This window comes from Macrotis lagotis, chromosome X, assembly GCF_037893015.1.
Source record: "Macrotis lagotis isolate mMagLag1 chromosome X, bilby.v1.9.chrom.fasta, whole genome shotgun sequence".
Classification (NCBI taxonomy): Eukaryota; Metazoa; Chordata; class Mammalia; order Peramelemorphia; family Peramelidae; genus Macrotis; species Macrotis lagotis.
In genome coordinates this window covers 387,220,713-387,236,628 of record NC_133666.1, presented here as the reverse complement: position 1 = coordinate 387,236,628, position 15,916 = coordinate 387,220,713, and the positions used below count along the sequence as shown (strand labels likewise).

General features: G+C 35.1%; 1 protein-coding gene and 1 long non-coding RNA gene across 9 annotated transcripts in view; one reads left to right on the top strand and one right to left on the bottom strand.

Moving 5' to 3' along the window:
- RALYL (RALY RNA binding protein like) overlaps nt 1-15,916 on the top strand; it is an 888,236-nt gene that overhangs the window by 743,248 nt on the left and 129,072 nt on the right. For all 7 annotated transcript variants that reach the window (XM_074208457.1, XM_074208459.1, XM_074208458.1 and 4 more), the window contains one exon: nt 14,240-14,272. In XM_074208457.1, the coding sequence (XP_074064558.1) occupies nt 14,240-14,272 (33 nt within the window). The remainder of the gene's footprint in view (nt 1-14,239; nt 14,273-15,916) is intronic.
- Nucleotides 14,586-15,916, bottom strand: part of LOC141503258 (uncharacterized) — a 171,691-nt gene continuing 170,360 nt past the window's right edge. For both annotated transcript variants that reach the window (XR_012472795.1, XR_012472796.1), the window contains exon 3: nt 14,586-15,391. This is a non-coding gene — a long non-coding RNA (uncharacterized LOC141503258). The remainder of the gene's footprint in view (nt 15,392-15,916) is intronic.

Here is a 15,916-nt window from a genome sequence, read left to right as displayed (position 1 = left end):
AGTCAGAGATTTTCTTTTTAACAATAAATGGTACTTCAAAAATTGCTCAAAAATAGAGCTATATTCTAATGTGAAGGAAAAATTTCCCTCAAGAAATCTGGAAATCAGGTTGTATCCATTTTTAACTGCTGGTGTTTGATCACAGTCAGTAGTTGTCTTAATCAGTTAGCTTGAAAGAATCTGCAAAAAGACATAAAAGTCTCTGAAATGATAAAAGCATCAAGAACCTTACTAAACATCCTGCAGGAGGAGTGGGGTTAGAGCATGAATGATTTATGATTCCTTTTGGACTGCATTTCAAATACCTGGAGAGTTCTGTTAGAATGTAGATCTATTTACAAAAGAGCATTTCAAACTACTCCATGAATATGCAAATATTTGAATGCCTTACTTAAGTTGTAGGAGAAATGCTAAAATTAAAAACTTGAACCAGATGTAAAATGCTTCTAATTCTCACCCTCATGAAAAGTAGCCCAGTATAGTGGATTTTCTAGGATCCCCCTGTGCTTTCTGTTCAATTGATTTTTTTAATCAAATGTATTATGTTCTGATTATGTGCTCTGTACACTTCCCTCTCACTTAACATCAGTCTATCCATTAATCATCAATAAATCGTTTCTGAATCCATACTTGAGCTCTCTGGTCACAATTCTGGCTATCTGAAAGAGATAATCAAACTGTTAGCATTCTTATACAGGTTAAATGTCCCCTGCTCCAAGAATGGAGTAAAGGGATGGCCTTCAAGATGCACCTTCAGAGTCAGGGATGGAACATTGTCCTGTCACATTTCATATTAAGTTTGAAATCAGGAGATCTGTGTTCAAATCTCACCCCTAATTTGAACTAGCTGTATAACCATATAACTGACTAAATGGGCAAATCATACTAAGGTTGTTTTACTCTAAGAAAAGGATAATACTTTCATCTCCTTCAAAGTATTATTATAAGAAGATCCTTTTCCATTACTAAAGATATATATATATATATATATATATATGTATATATATATATGGTGTGTGTGCATGTGTATGTTTATATCTATATAGTTATATCTAAATGTATCAGTATATATGCATTATCATATATTAAAACAAACCACTATCACCAGCCCTAGTTGGAATAACAAAGGTTCTCTGAAAGAAAAATAAGTGACTGGGGTGGCTAGGTGGCACAGTGGATAAAGCACCGGCCTTGGAGTCAGGAATACCTAGGTTCAAATCCGGTCTCAGACACTTAATAATTACCTAGCTGTGTGGCCTTGGGCAAGCTACTTAACCCCATTTGCCTTGCAAAAATCTAAAAAAAAAAATGAAAATGAAGTGACTGAAATCACTGCCCTCTCTCAGATCCTAATGGAGATAGCCTGGGGTGCCGTATCCAAAAACCCTCCAAGAACAGCAGCTCTCTCCTATAACTCTCATCATCCCTTAGTCATGAATGCCACCCCTAAGCCATCAATGAGAATACCAATTCTTTTGGAAACTGCCCGACATGATCAGGTTAGTCCAAAGCTGATGAAAAAGTAACATCACTTCCTTGTAGATGGAGCCTTGCTAGAGGTGTCACTTGGCAATTGTCTCTAAAAGTGAAGGTGGGGCCACAATTTATTACCCCTCCTAGATTAGTGGCCTATAGAATACTTCCAACAAAATATTTTTCTATTTCTTCATTTTACCAATACCACAATAAGCCACATTTCTTCCCTCGAGCTTGTGGATTTTTCATAGTATATATCACAGAAGTATATAACCTTCCACTGTAATATTCTAGTCATGAATAATATTCCTCTATACCTCAGTGATACTTTTTTTTAGGTTTTTTGTAAGGCAATGGGGTTAAGTGGCTTGCTCAAGGCCACAACTAGGTAATTATTAAATGTCTGAGGTCAGATTTGAACTCAGGTCCTCCTGACTCCAGGGCCCGTGCTCTATCCACTGTGCCACCTAGCGGCCCCTCAGTGATACTTCTAAGGTATTTTTTTACCTTCTTTTCATTGAGCTCTCTAGCTCATTTTATTACCCAAATTTTGCAAATGTATATATTTTCATTTTTACATGTATATATAAAATTGGATATATATGTGTGTGTGTGTGTGTGTGTGTGTGTGTGTGTGTGTGTTTATGTGTGTGTGTGTGTATGTCTAGAGCTTGATTAGCTAGACAATGGGGCCTAATATGGTATTTTAAAATGTAATAGCAGGGCGGCTAGGTTTCATAGTGGATAGAGCACGGGCCCTGGAGTCAGGAGGACCTGGGTTCAAATCCAGTCTCAGACACTTAATAATTACTTAGCTGTGTGGCCTTGGGCAAGCCACTTAACCCCATTTGCCTTGCAAAAAAACTAAAAAAAATTTAATAGGGACAAATGTTAAGTTCTTACACTTAGGTTCAAAAACTCATCCTCATAAATTAGAGGAGTCTGACTGAAAACAACCTTTAGATTTTAATGGATTTCCAGCTCAATATGAATCAACAATATATTTGGGGAACCTATAAAGTTAATGTGATCTTCCCAGTCATCTCCATATAATGCTGCCTGTGCTCCAGGCATAATCTTCATCTTCCTCCCAATGAATACTTTGACAACTTTGAGGACAGCAGACTCATAAGGCAAGTTTTTGCTTTATCTCTTGGAACCAGGCCTCCAATCCATTAAAACAGCAGCAAGAAGAAACAAACTTTTACAGTTTTTTTAATCTCTCATAAGAACCTGAAATTAAAATGAGGAAAGAGAGTAATTTGGAATGGAATTATAGCAATTTCTCATCTTGGCATTTAAAACCCTTTACAGTCTAATTAAAACCTACCTTTCCAGGCTTGTTATGTTTTAACCAAACTGGTCTACCTTCTGTTCCATGGATTCAGTTGCCTCTTTCCCTCCTCAGGAACTTTGAATTCTCAGAAAACTTGCCTAGGTTAGGTTCCATTTAGAATTTTGAGGGATTTTTAGTGTTTGTTTCATGTACCATCCCTATAGCTAACCTTTCCTGATCACTACTTATTTTTGTTTTATTCTTTCCAAAATAATTATGCATATATTTATGTTTAGATGTTGTATCCCCTTTCCCAGGAAAATGTAAGCACCTTGAGGTTAGGGATTTTTTCAGTTTTTTGTTTCTCTTTGTATCCTGTCCTTGGTATCTTATCTAACACCTTGCATCCATTGAGCACTGTTAGTTTGTATTAAATAGGTAGGGTTTATCTGTAAGAGAAATCTGCTTTCATTGAGAATCTGCTTTAAATGTCTACTCTGTCTTATAATTTGTGGATATAAGATTTAATGCTCATATCCAAGGCATAGTTTTCATCTGTGTGCTTTGTGGTCACTGTCTCCTACATCTATTACCACTAATAATCCCCAAGGCAAACTGTCCATTTGGCATACTGCTAAAGCACTGGTATAAATAGTGGGTGCAACAGCAGCCATTTGCGAAATGTTTTTATAAAAAACTTCAAAAATTCCAAATTCAGTCTCTTTATGCCCTACTTCTCCTCTTTTGTCTTCTTAAAATCATAAATGATTATCTTCCATCTTGTGTTTGCAACATAACAGACTTTGTTTTTTGATATCTGTTATAAAACTTTTCTAAAAGATAAAACTTTTCTATTTCACAAAATTTTATTAACAATTATATTTGTTTTCCCTTTTAATTTTGTATATTCTTTTGATTTCTGTTCAATAACATCAAAATTCCTATTTCAAATTCAATAATTTCAAATTCAAAATACTATTGCAAATTCAATAAAGATAAAAATCAGTTCCTTTCTACCCAAGCAATTACTTATCTTACAATTCTGAATGTAGGAAAATTTTTCCCAAGATATGCTCCAACCAACTTATTTACTTTTAAATGGTAAACTAATGAATTAATTTCATTGGAGACCTCTATCTCTTAGTAATTTTTCCCTCTACAAATTCCTTTTTAAAGATTAAACTATCAAAAATCTGCTACCTAGAATAGCTAGCTATCCTCCATAAAGGTTAATCTTCATTCCTTTCCCTTCTGTATCTTTAATCAATCTCATTCTCTTTCCTGAATCCTCCCTCTCAATCTATAAACATATTCAGAGTTCACCTAACCTAATAGATCTTCATTTCTCCCTGAGTGACTAGAACTAACACCCTTTTGCTCTTTCTTGCTTCTATCTTTTCATTACCACATTGCTAAAAAAAAAACTATATTTTATATTTTAGACTTTCATCATCATCCTGCCTATTTGGTCCAGTGGAAAAAGCAAATACTATGGGGTTAGAGCATTTGAGTTCAAACTCCCTCTAGTCACATGCTACCTTGTAGCCTTAAGCAAGTTATTTAAACTTTATGGGTCTTCATTTACTCATCTACAAAATGAAAAGTTAAACTAATTGGCCACTGAAGTTCCTTCTGGCTTTAGTTCTATGATTTTATTATCCTCTTATAATCTAACTTCCAACCCTCAATTGATACTGCTATCAGAGTTCACTGTTGGCCTCCTAATTGCCAAATTAGTAAATTTGCCTCAGGGCTTACACTCCCTGAACAGTCTAATAATTACTAACATTTATATTGCTCTAAATTTTACAAAAGACTTTCTTAACAGACACCCTAGAGGTAACTAGCCCATTGCATTATTATCCAGAAACCTTACAGATTAAGAAACTGGAACTTTTAGACATTAAATGACTTATCCATAATGCCAGTTCACCAAGTGTTTCAGGTTTTTTGTGAGGGGCACCGTGATGCCCCTCACAATATTCAACAAAATATTTTCAACATAGTATTTTACAAAATAACAAGTCTGTCCTACTTGTCAGTATCAGTTTTGGAAATATTGGGTTTGAAGTCCATGATAAAACAGTTAAAGACATAAAAAATATTGGTCTGCAGCTCAGTATATCAAGATTAGAGATGTAGATTTAATATCTTTTACCTTAATCATCTCTTCCCTTTCTTAACTTGCCCACTCTATTGGATGCTCCATTTAAGCCTCAAAAGGTTTAACCCTTGACTATTAAAAAAAAAAGGTCACTTAATATCCTTTTATATTAGGAAGCAGTTCTGATGTAGTTCCCCTTATTGTAACATAACTTTCTCCCCACATACAACCTCCTTTCACTCCACTTACCCTAGTGATTTCCATGATGAAGCATTCTCTTTTCGTGACACAGCAACTAAGCCCTACTCTCTTCTTACTGTATGTCCTTTTTCCCATGTCTTTACTGTGTTTGGACAAAGTAGACATCCTTCCTTGTTAAATGTTCGATGATTTATAAGGATCTTATTTCATCCTAACATGGAACCTGAACTAAGATGGTTCTGACTTTAGACTTGGGTCGACAGTTCTTTTCAACCTATCCACCTTCACTTTCCTCTTTCACCTTTAAACTTCTATTGTAAATAGTAATTGTTTCTGTTTTGACAGAAAATCTGAAGATCTTATCCTCCCAGACCAATTTTTTTAACTAGGTAAAAGAGATCATTTGTTGCCTCATTTCTTATCTAACCTTAATTACCAAAAGGGCTTTGCCTCAAATTGACACTTGTTAAATAGTTTAGCTTAAAAAGGCCAAGGTTTCCCTCTACAACCAGAAGTATCTCCAGTTGTACTGATCTATAGCTTGCCACTGAAGGCAGGTGACTCCAGGGAAGAAAGGGAGGAGAAAGTGAAGTTCCTTGCTTAGCACAGTACCCCTTCATTCAAATCCAATTCATGTGCCAGTCACAGCATCACCTCCCTGATGTCAGGGTCTTGTTTGAGAACAAAGAACAAATAGCAACAACAACAACAATTTAGAAAGGAGGAATAGATTACAAGATGGGCTTTTAATTTTTCACCACTTGTAAGGGACTGTTGTGTGTGGGAGTACTGTAAAGCTTCATCACCTGGTAACCTCTAGCATCAGAGCATTATTTACTGGTTGATTGTAGAGTGCCATGGGAGTGGGAGTAGAGCAGGGACTGGGGGATATTTAAGCACTTGCATTTGTTTTAATAAATGGAGATCTAGGAGATCTAGGAGATCTAGGAGATCTAGGAGATCTAGGAGAACCTGGAGAACTTTCCATCCTTGTCTCCCACCCCTTCAATGTTTGCCTGGGTAAGGATAAGCTAGCAGGCAGGACCCTAACACTTCCTGAGGTAATTTGTTTATTTATTTATTTGTTTGCTTGTTTGTTTGTTTTGGGGGGGTGTTTTTTGTTTTGTTTTGATTTTTTATTTATTTATTTTAATTTTTGCAAAGCAATGGGGTTAAGTGGCTTGCCCAAGACCACACAGCTAGGTAATCATTGTATGAGGTCGGATTTGAACTCAGGTACTCCTGACAGCCTGTGCTCTATCCATTGAGCTCCTGAGCTAATTTAAAAGGAACTTAACAAATGGCACCCATACAGGGACACAAAGGCAGAGCTATCTGAGTGAAGTCCAAGTGAGTGGAGTCCAGGTGAGTAGAGTCCAGGATAAGGACAGGCAGATACAAGCAAGAGAAACCAGGTGACATCCCAGAGCAAAAGATTTCAGAGAGGTAACAAATTGATTGTTACCAGGGGCTGATTTTTAAGTTGGAAGAAGGAGGTGTGAGGGAAAGCAAAAGTAAGAAGAAACAAATAAGTATTTAGCATTGAGGAGCCAGGGAGAAGAGGAGTCTCTGTATGAATGGGATGTGGGGGCCCTGCTTGCTGTTCCTTTTGACTGCAGTTGCCTGTCTGGCTGTGCTAAGCATGCCCCAAACCCCTAGACTTACGATGAACTTTAGAGACTTTTCATTGGTGGTGCCGCAGACCCTGAAGCCAACTCTGATGCCTACAATGAGTTCCACTCCAGAAGCCACAAGGAATTTCAGTCTCCAGCCTACAGTTAAGCACACCACAACTCTTGCTCCAGCACCAGAAAGCCATGAAGTACACATTAACTGCACTTCCTGTGTTGAGAGCAAAAATGTCATATGCTATTAGACAGTTTGTAATGGTGCTAGCTACTGTTCAGAAAATGCAAGAACTCCAAATTGTACTGTTCTTAACAACTTGAGTAATTTTAAATACTCTCTCTCATTCTCTGCCACTCCCACCCTCTGCAGAGGGATGGGGGAGGGAGATGGGAAATCTTCCTTTTTGGAACTTTGAAACTTAAACCTATGTCTCAAAAAGTTTATTTTAGAAATTAAGGGACTCCCATGCCTTCTTCCTGGTTTGGGGAGGAGGTGGGAGGGGGGTTGGGCAATGACTATGTCTTTTGATCGGGAAGCTTTGTGGTCAATTAGTTAAGGAAAAAGGGGAAGAAGGCTTTTTTATTATGCTGACCCCTCACTCATGACTTAAGGGTTATATATATATATATATATATATATATATATATATATATATATATATAATATATGTTAGAATCTTAAAATTTAGGGAACCTTAAAATACTTCATGAATGTCTGTCAGAATCTTTCATCAACAGTCCTGATTGCCTTATGCTTGCTTCATCCTTAAAATAATTTCTTAGGCTATCAGTCTGATCCTGTTATGACATGGTCTCAGAGTCTACCCCTTTACCCTGGGTCATCACTCTAGAACCCAGTTTCCTTATCTCTATAAAGATATAATTGGAATAGATTACCCCTGGAGTCCTTTGACTACTCGAAGTCTAGAGTTCTATGATCTTTCACCATATTGGTCATCCTCCTCTGAATGCTCTCCATCTTATCAATCTCCTTCCTAAAGAAAGCATGGAATTAGAGATGGAAGTAACCTCAAAACCATCTAGTCCCCTTTGGAATGACAAGATAAGTAGCTCAGATTTTATCCTGCAGGAAAGGGAAAAACCACTGAAGATTTTTGAAAAGGGGGCTGCTTGGTCATTATACACAGAAGCAACCATTTTTGTTCTGGATGGCTATATAGGTTCTGTTTAAACAGAACCTGTATAAACATCCAGAAGAAAAATTCCCTACCTTTAATTATTAGATGGAGAGATACCTGCATGTGCCAGACATACCCAAGAATATAAGGGACCAGCAAGCTCTCATCCTGACATGAGAGTCTCCTTAAGACTTGACCACTGCAGCAAGTGTTTTAGGATTGTTAATGTTACCCTTGTGAATTTCTCTAATACAAAAAAGGAAGATTGTGACCAACTTTGCTTTGACTTGCTATTGCAAAAACAATAAATTCCTCCACTAGTTGAATGATCATGCCAAGTATCTCAGAATTAGTAGGTTACAAAGGTAAAGTTAAGTTAGGGAACACTATGTAGCCCCAGGGTTGCTAGTACTTGCACTGTCTGTTGACTACTGTGCCCCTATCAAAGCCTGCCATGTTACTTAACTACATTCTTCTGCCACATTGGCTTGCCTGGGGAGCCATACCATAGAGAATACAGTAAGGATAGCAATGTGAAGACAGTGCATGCCAGCTTCCTTCCCCAAACCCCAAAAGATGAATTCATCCTTTGTCTTTCTAAGTCTTAATCTTCTCTCTTTTCTACTATGCCCTCTGTGGTCTTATTTTGTTATAAACAAACTTTCCTCCCTCTTATAGTTCTTCCATTTTTTGTTGCTCCCTGAAGCCAGACTATTCATTGAAATTATTGTGTCCATTATAACTCTCACCAAGGTCTCTCCCATCCTCTGACAAATAGTAATAAAAAAGAGAAAAGGTATATATGCCTTGTTCACCATTACCTCTTTAAGGCACTTTCTCTGCCACCATCATTCAAGGTAAACCTCTTTTCTTTTAAATTTCCCTCTATCATATCAGATGTTACCTCATGTGATTCTCCAACCCTTATGAGAATTCTTGTCTTAGAGTCTTCTTCTATTTTAATTTTTACCATTTTAAATACCTTGGCTTCCTATTTCTTCAAATATCTTAGCTCCCATAAGCACTATCTTCTACTTCAAACACATCATCATCATCATCATATATCATAAGTTTTTTTAACATTTTGCAAAGTGCTTTAGACATGCTAAATTACTTCTCATAACAGGAAAGGTGTTATTATTATCCCTTTATTACAGATGAGGAAACTAGCTAAATGAAAATTCCTCATTTTGGAGAATGAAACATCTTTCTGTAATAAAATTCTAGTAATACTGTGTCTGTGTAGTAACTATAAGTTTCAGGATTATAGGCAGGACTGGTTATTAATTAGCATCATTACTCCAATTCCCCATTCAGAGGATATGACTCATTCAATTAATGTGATATGCCCATGTCTTGCTACTCTCTACAGTCCTTTCTTCCCACAGTCTATATCAATCAAAACCTCTGTTTAAAAGTCATAACCTTAGTAAATTGCTTAATTGGATTAACTGGTATGAAATAAAACCTATGTATGTATCAACCCCCCCCAACTTCTTCCTGCTATAGGGAAGGATATAATACATTAATTTATAGTCAGTAATGGTAGGGAGTCAGAGACCTCCCCATGGGTTAAATGACTATGGAAAGTGCCAGAGTTGCATGTGGTAGTTCTCCATATTTTTGTTCATTTAATTGAACAAACTTTCTTGCCAATTCTGCAGTACTACTCCTGCCAAGGTCCAGCTTGTAGTATCCTCAACACTTGCAATGAGAGGCACCTCTTACAGTTTTAACTCAGGGGAAAAATCAGCATAATTATGGGGATATTTTCAACCACTATCTCTCCTTGAATCTCTAAACTTAACCTTAAAAAGTGCACCTATTCAATGATATCCCTGAATTGTTTCCCCACTCTACACACACACACACACACACACACACACACACACACACATCCATCTCTACCTCTCATACACCAATGCCACCACCACTACCAGAACTCTTGTAGGCTTTAGCACAAAGCATTATGGAAGATACAGTTTGTTAGGGGAAATAATGCACATTGCTAAGCACAGTTCCAGTAATTTCTACCAAATGCTGTCAAGCATTGAATTCAACTTGGAAGTCAGAGGTGTGACTAATGTAAAAGTCAAATTATCCTTACATCCACTTGCCTCTGAAATATTCAGAAAACAAAAGAGATTACTAGGACTTTTAATACCTACTACCTGCTAGGTTTTTGAGTTATTCAGAAGAAATTTAAGATTTGCTCTAAAAGAAATTACAAACTAATTAAGGAGGCAAAATTTTCTCTCTCTCTCTCTCTCTCTCTCTCTCTCTCTCACACACACACACATACACACACACAAAATCATAATTCAAAATTATGGAAAGATAAAAAGTACAATATAGAAGATGCTCAGTTGTATGGGTTGCAGTGTAAGGAATGTAAGAGTTTAGAAACTTGTGTGCTGTGTTTTAAGGAAGGTGTTGGATTACAGATGAGAAACAATGACATTACAAGCTAACAAAATAATTGGTACAAAGACTCAGGGCCAGAAAAAGGTGTAAAAAGGTTGATAGAAGAGTGAGAAAACTAACCAGACTAAAGTAGAAGGTATATTTTGGGAAACTGTGAAAAGTAAGAGTAAATGTATACCTTGGGCCAGATAATAAAGGAGGTTAAAAGTCAGATAATGAAATTTAGGTTTCATGCAAAAGAAAATATTATTTTAAAAATAACGGCCTTCATTTAATGAAAATAACATTTAAAGAAAATTAGCATATCAATATTATAAATTAGAAGTGGGAAGGCACCAGGTTCAGAATGACCACATTAGCAGTCTTTAGAATTAATAAAGGTAGGAATTAGAACATGATTATTGTAGCAGTAAGAGGTTGGGAATATGCAAAAACATCTAAGAGGAAATTTTGATGGGTGAGGAAACCATTAAATCAACATTTATTGCATTTATTAAACACCTTTGATATACCAGGCAGCTAGGTTCAGTGGTTAGAGTACCAGACCTGAGTTCAAGTCCAATCTTGGGTAAGTCATTTAACCATGTTTACCTCAGTTTCTTCATCTATAAAATAAGCTAGAGAAGGGGTGGCTAGGTGGTGCAGTGGATAGAGCACCGGCCCTGGAGTCAGGAGTACCTGAGTTCAAATCCAACCTCAGACACTTAATAATTACATAGCTGTGTGGCCTTGGGCAAGCCATTTAACCCCATTGCCTTGGGAAAAATACCTAAAAAAATAAGCTAGAGGAGAAAATAGCAAACCATTCCAGTATGTTTGCCAAGAAAACCTGAAATGTGACCACAAGGAGTTGGACAAGACTGAAACAACTGAACAATATACCAGATAGTTGGGATAAAAAGACAAAAAATTTAATAGTATGTGGAATATGGAGTAATGCCACCAATGGTTGAGGTGATTAGCAAAGATTTCATGTAAAAGGTGGAGTTTGAACTGTACCTCTAAATAAGAGGGATTCTGTGTGGTAGGGGTAAGGAATAAGTGTGATTCAAGTTTTGGCTATGGTCTTTTCAAACATAGAAACAGGAAATGGATTAACAATGCGTTTGACTGGATCATGAGTGATGTTTGTCCTTCATTCTCAAAGAAAACTATGACTTCAAAGAGGTGATGCCATGACAAGCACATGAATTGAATTTGAGTGAGGAGGGACTGTACTAAGTCACCAGCCTCACTATCTCCCCCAGAATCATCTGGGTCCAGTGGCAAGATATGAATTAGGATGACTGAAGATAGCCCTGGATGTGAGGCAGTCAGGGTTAAGTGACTTGACCAAGGTCACACAACTAGTAAGTGGCAAGTGCTTGAGTCTGAAAACTCCCATCTTCCTGACTCCCACTGCCAGTGTTTTATCCAATGTATAAACAACCTGGAAAGATAGGAAGGAATGAAAATGCAAAGGGCTTGCCAGAGGAGTTTATGTTTTATCCTAGAGGCAAAAAAATCACTCCACTAGAGTTTTTTTTTAATAGAGAAACTACATGGTCAGGCCTACATCAAAGAAAATCACTTCAACAATTAACTGTATGGAACCTGAATTGGAGTCGGGGGAGACTTCTAGCAGGGAGATCATCAGAAGACCATTATTAATAACAAAGGCAAGAAATGATAAGACCCTGAACTGAGGTGGAAGTTCTATGATTACTGAGAAAGGTCTGAGTGAGTTATGAATAAAGGAGAAGGAAAAATACAGAAGGACTTTAGATTTGTAAATTACATTTATGGTTTTACATTTGTAGAAAAATGTTGCATATTTTGTATACTACTATCAAGACTCAAAAGCCAGCAAACAATTTAAATATATTAAAATCTTTTTTGCCTATGGAATATACTTCAGGTTAAAATTATTGACAGTATTATAGGGAAGGAACTCAAGAAATTTTATAAGGTTCCCTTTGATTAACATTATTGTGTATATATTGGTAAAATTTTAGAGAGTAACAAATGTGTAATGGGGATTTTTAATAGTTAAAATTTGTAAAAGAAAATCATTAAAAGTACAACTTGTATCTGAAATAAAGAATCTTAAAATACTTATTCAAAAACTCATTAAGTATCTTAAATAGTATTTGAATAGAAGGGCTTAAATTTAAAATATGTACAAAAAAAGAAAATAATAGGGCAACTAGGTGGCACAGTGGCCCTGAAGTAAGGAGAACCTGAGTTCAAATTCAGCCTCAGACATTTAATAATTACCTTGCTGTATGACCTTGGACAAATCATTTAATACCATTGCCTTGCAAAAAAAAAAAGAGAAAAGATTGGAATAGAAAATTAAGACAGAAGTCTTAATCTGTCAAGTAGATAGTTGGTTTACTGCTAGAAATTATTGACATTTTTCAAATTGTAAACTGCCATTGAGATTATCTAACTTGATTATTTACCTCATATCAAAATTAAGAAAACTAAGATCTAGACAGAAAATTTCACTTGCCCAATGTCATATGGTACAACTAGTGCCATAAAGGCAATGCCAAAGACAGTTACTGACCTTTTTTTTCAACTTAGCTCTTGTTGAATCTAGGTAATAAGTGATATTCTTTCATATCTATAATTTATATCTTTTAAATGACATATAAAATGTTATGTACAAAACTATACCTCTACTGGTTATTACTTAAACCTTTTAATGACTTTAAAAAGAAATACTGACTCTGTTGGATTCTGTAATATGTATAATAAAGATCTAACACAAAGTTATTAATGAAACATTTAATGAATTTTGTATATATTTAGATTTTTAATGCCAGGTCCAATTTATGTACAGGGTAAGAGCTTTTTGCTTATAAAAGAGTGTTTCTTAGTTCTTATGCTATTGAATTAAATATGCTTTGTGAAATTCATTTTCTAATAGTTATTGTTAAGGCAGAAATGTTAATTAAAGAATTATAATTTACATCAAAAAGTAAAATAGAAATACAGTTCATTAATATGTTACTCCTTTCCTGGTAACAAATAAACTTGCATTCTTTCACTCTTAACATTGAAAAATGGAGATTGTAATGGAATATGGTTTAGCATTGTTTGTTTTTTAAATTCAGTTTCATAAAAGATACATTTTATAAATTGTTTATTTCAAGACAATAGTAATAGCAAAGAATTGTCCTATGGAGTTTATGTGATCAATGATGGATGTAAGTTCTTTCTGGAAGAAATTACTCGATAACATGCATAATAATTTTTTTTTAAATGGCATCCTAAAAAGCATGCAGCTAGGGGGTGTTCTGAGCAGTTAGGTAGCTTAATGGATAGAGTGCCAGATATGGAGTCAGAAAGAATCATCTTACTGAATTCTATTCTGGCCTCAAATACCTAACTGTGTGACCCTTGACAAGTCACATAACCCTGTTTGTCTCAGTTTCCTTATCTGTAAAATGAAAGGGAAAAGATAATGGCAAACCATTCCAGTATCTTTGTCAAGAAAACACCAAGAGGTATCAAAAAGAGTCAGGCTTAACTAAAAATGACTAAACAACAAACACAAAATGCATACTTTATATACAAAGAAATTAATGATTGAACTGAAATCTGGCCAAATGAAAAATAAATTTATTCCCATTATGAAATCATAAAGCAATAATATATGGACTTTCCTACAAAGAAATTTATCATGAATAGTAAACATACTGAATGCAGAGATTATTCTGTCCATTTATTTGTTTGTTACTATGCTCAGATAGAATTCTCTTTAAAATGAGAACATTCTTCCATTTCAGATAGGTTTAATATTAACCCAGAGAGAAATAATTCTATTGTACAAGGGGTGAACTAATTTTATATTTTCTGATTATTCAGAATTGCTAAATTATGCATTTATGTGCCTGTGGATGCAATAATTTTACTGTTTCCATGAAAAGGCATCTTGTAAATGCTTAGCATATTGTTAATTTTCAGTGTACATATTTTAAAATATGTGTTATTTACTTGATAGACTTGAATCAAAGGAGCCATTCCTGTCTGTTGGGTGAGTATGCCTGAAAATCTTTCTTCCACATAAATTATTTAACTCAGCTAAATAATAGGGCTTTCTGATATAATTTAAATTCCATTTTCCATATGAAGTCATATCAATGCATGCTTCATTCATACATCAACATAGATGTTTATATTTTGAAAATTCTCTTATGGAAATTTATCATAAAATATATAAAGTAAATAATTTTGCAATATGAATAATTCAGTTGGTGAATGAATGTAAAATTTTGTATATCTTTCAACAATCATAACACAAAACAAATTTAAAATATAGATTTACAATGAAAAGGTAAGTTTTAGCTTTATGTGTTTGTTCTCCCAGGTCCTCTGAATCTTAACATTTCTATCCAATTTCTCTTCTCTCTTTTTCTCTCTCATTTTCTCTAATTCAACATTGCTACTCTTCTTTAAACCTGTCCTCCAATACATGTTCATTTCCACTTTCCTCTTGTCTCACTTTCATCTCTCCATACCAGCAAATTGAATGCTGCTCTCATCACATAGAAGAACCCTGAAGCAGATAAAGGTGACACTTCAGGCGAACCAGTCCTGGTGTGTAACTGTAATCATGGCTTGAGTCTCAAATTCCAACTGCTGTTTCACAGATTTCATTATATGGTTACTTTGCTGATGATAGTGTAAATTTGCTGTTATTGCAATTGGTAATTCATTGAAAGTTTGTGTTTCTTTTTTAGCATTATGGAACAATTGTTGTGAAATATGTTTATTCTGATTAATAGCTAAGTCAATTAGCAAATATTAAGTACTTCTGATGCCTGCTTACAAGGATATATGATAATGAATATGAAGAAGAAATCAATGATCTCTACTGGAAATGCTTGCTTTTAGGGAAATTATAGGCAAATTTGCAAGAGTAGTGGTGCATTTCTAAAGAAAATTGAACTAATGTTTATTGGGTTAAACAAACACTTTAGTAAAGACTTTTAATTAGTAATGATTAGGATTACTTGTTTCCCATTACTTTCAAACTTTGCTGCTAGATGTCAAGGGCTAAACACATTCATTGACCAGTGGAATTCTTTCTTCCTTCTCAATCTTCTCAGAAATTCTTTTAAGCTCAATCCAAGTAAAAGTAGCAGAATCAGTGCTAGAAAAGTAAGCAGAGAGAGAGGAAAACAGTGTATACATTTACCAGAAAATTTCTAAAAAAGAAAAAACTGTTTCATATAAATCCTTTCAGTAAGTTTGTTTTTCAAACTTTGGTAATTACCTTATGGTTGAAATGGATTTTTAATTTTTAATTTTCAAATTTTCATTTTCTTGTCAATAGGGAAACACTTTGGTCTCGCTTGATGCAAGGCTTTTGTTCTGTTTTGTGGTTTTTTTGGTAGTTTTCTCTTCTCATGAACCAGTCTGGGTTGATTCCATTTTTGTTTGATTAACATTGAGGTCATATAACTTGTTTTTCATTGTTTTTACATGTTAAACAACTTTCTTGAAACTTTAGTCAAGGTTTTAACAAAGAATGATAGTTGTTGCATATAAGTTCTTAAGCTTGTAAAATTCAGTCAGAAATTATGTAAGCAATATATAATCCCCAGATATGAAGCCTTGCTGTTTTTTGGGAAAATTTCATCCCCCCCCAGAAATTAAAGTAGGGTCAATAAGAGAT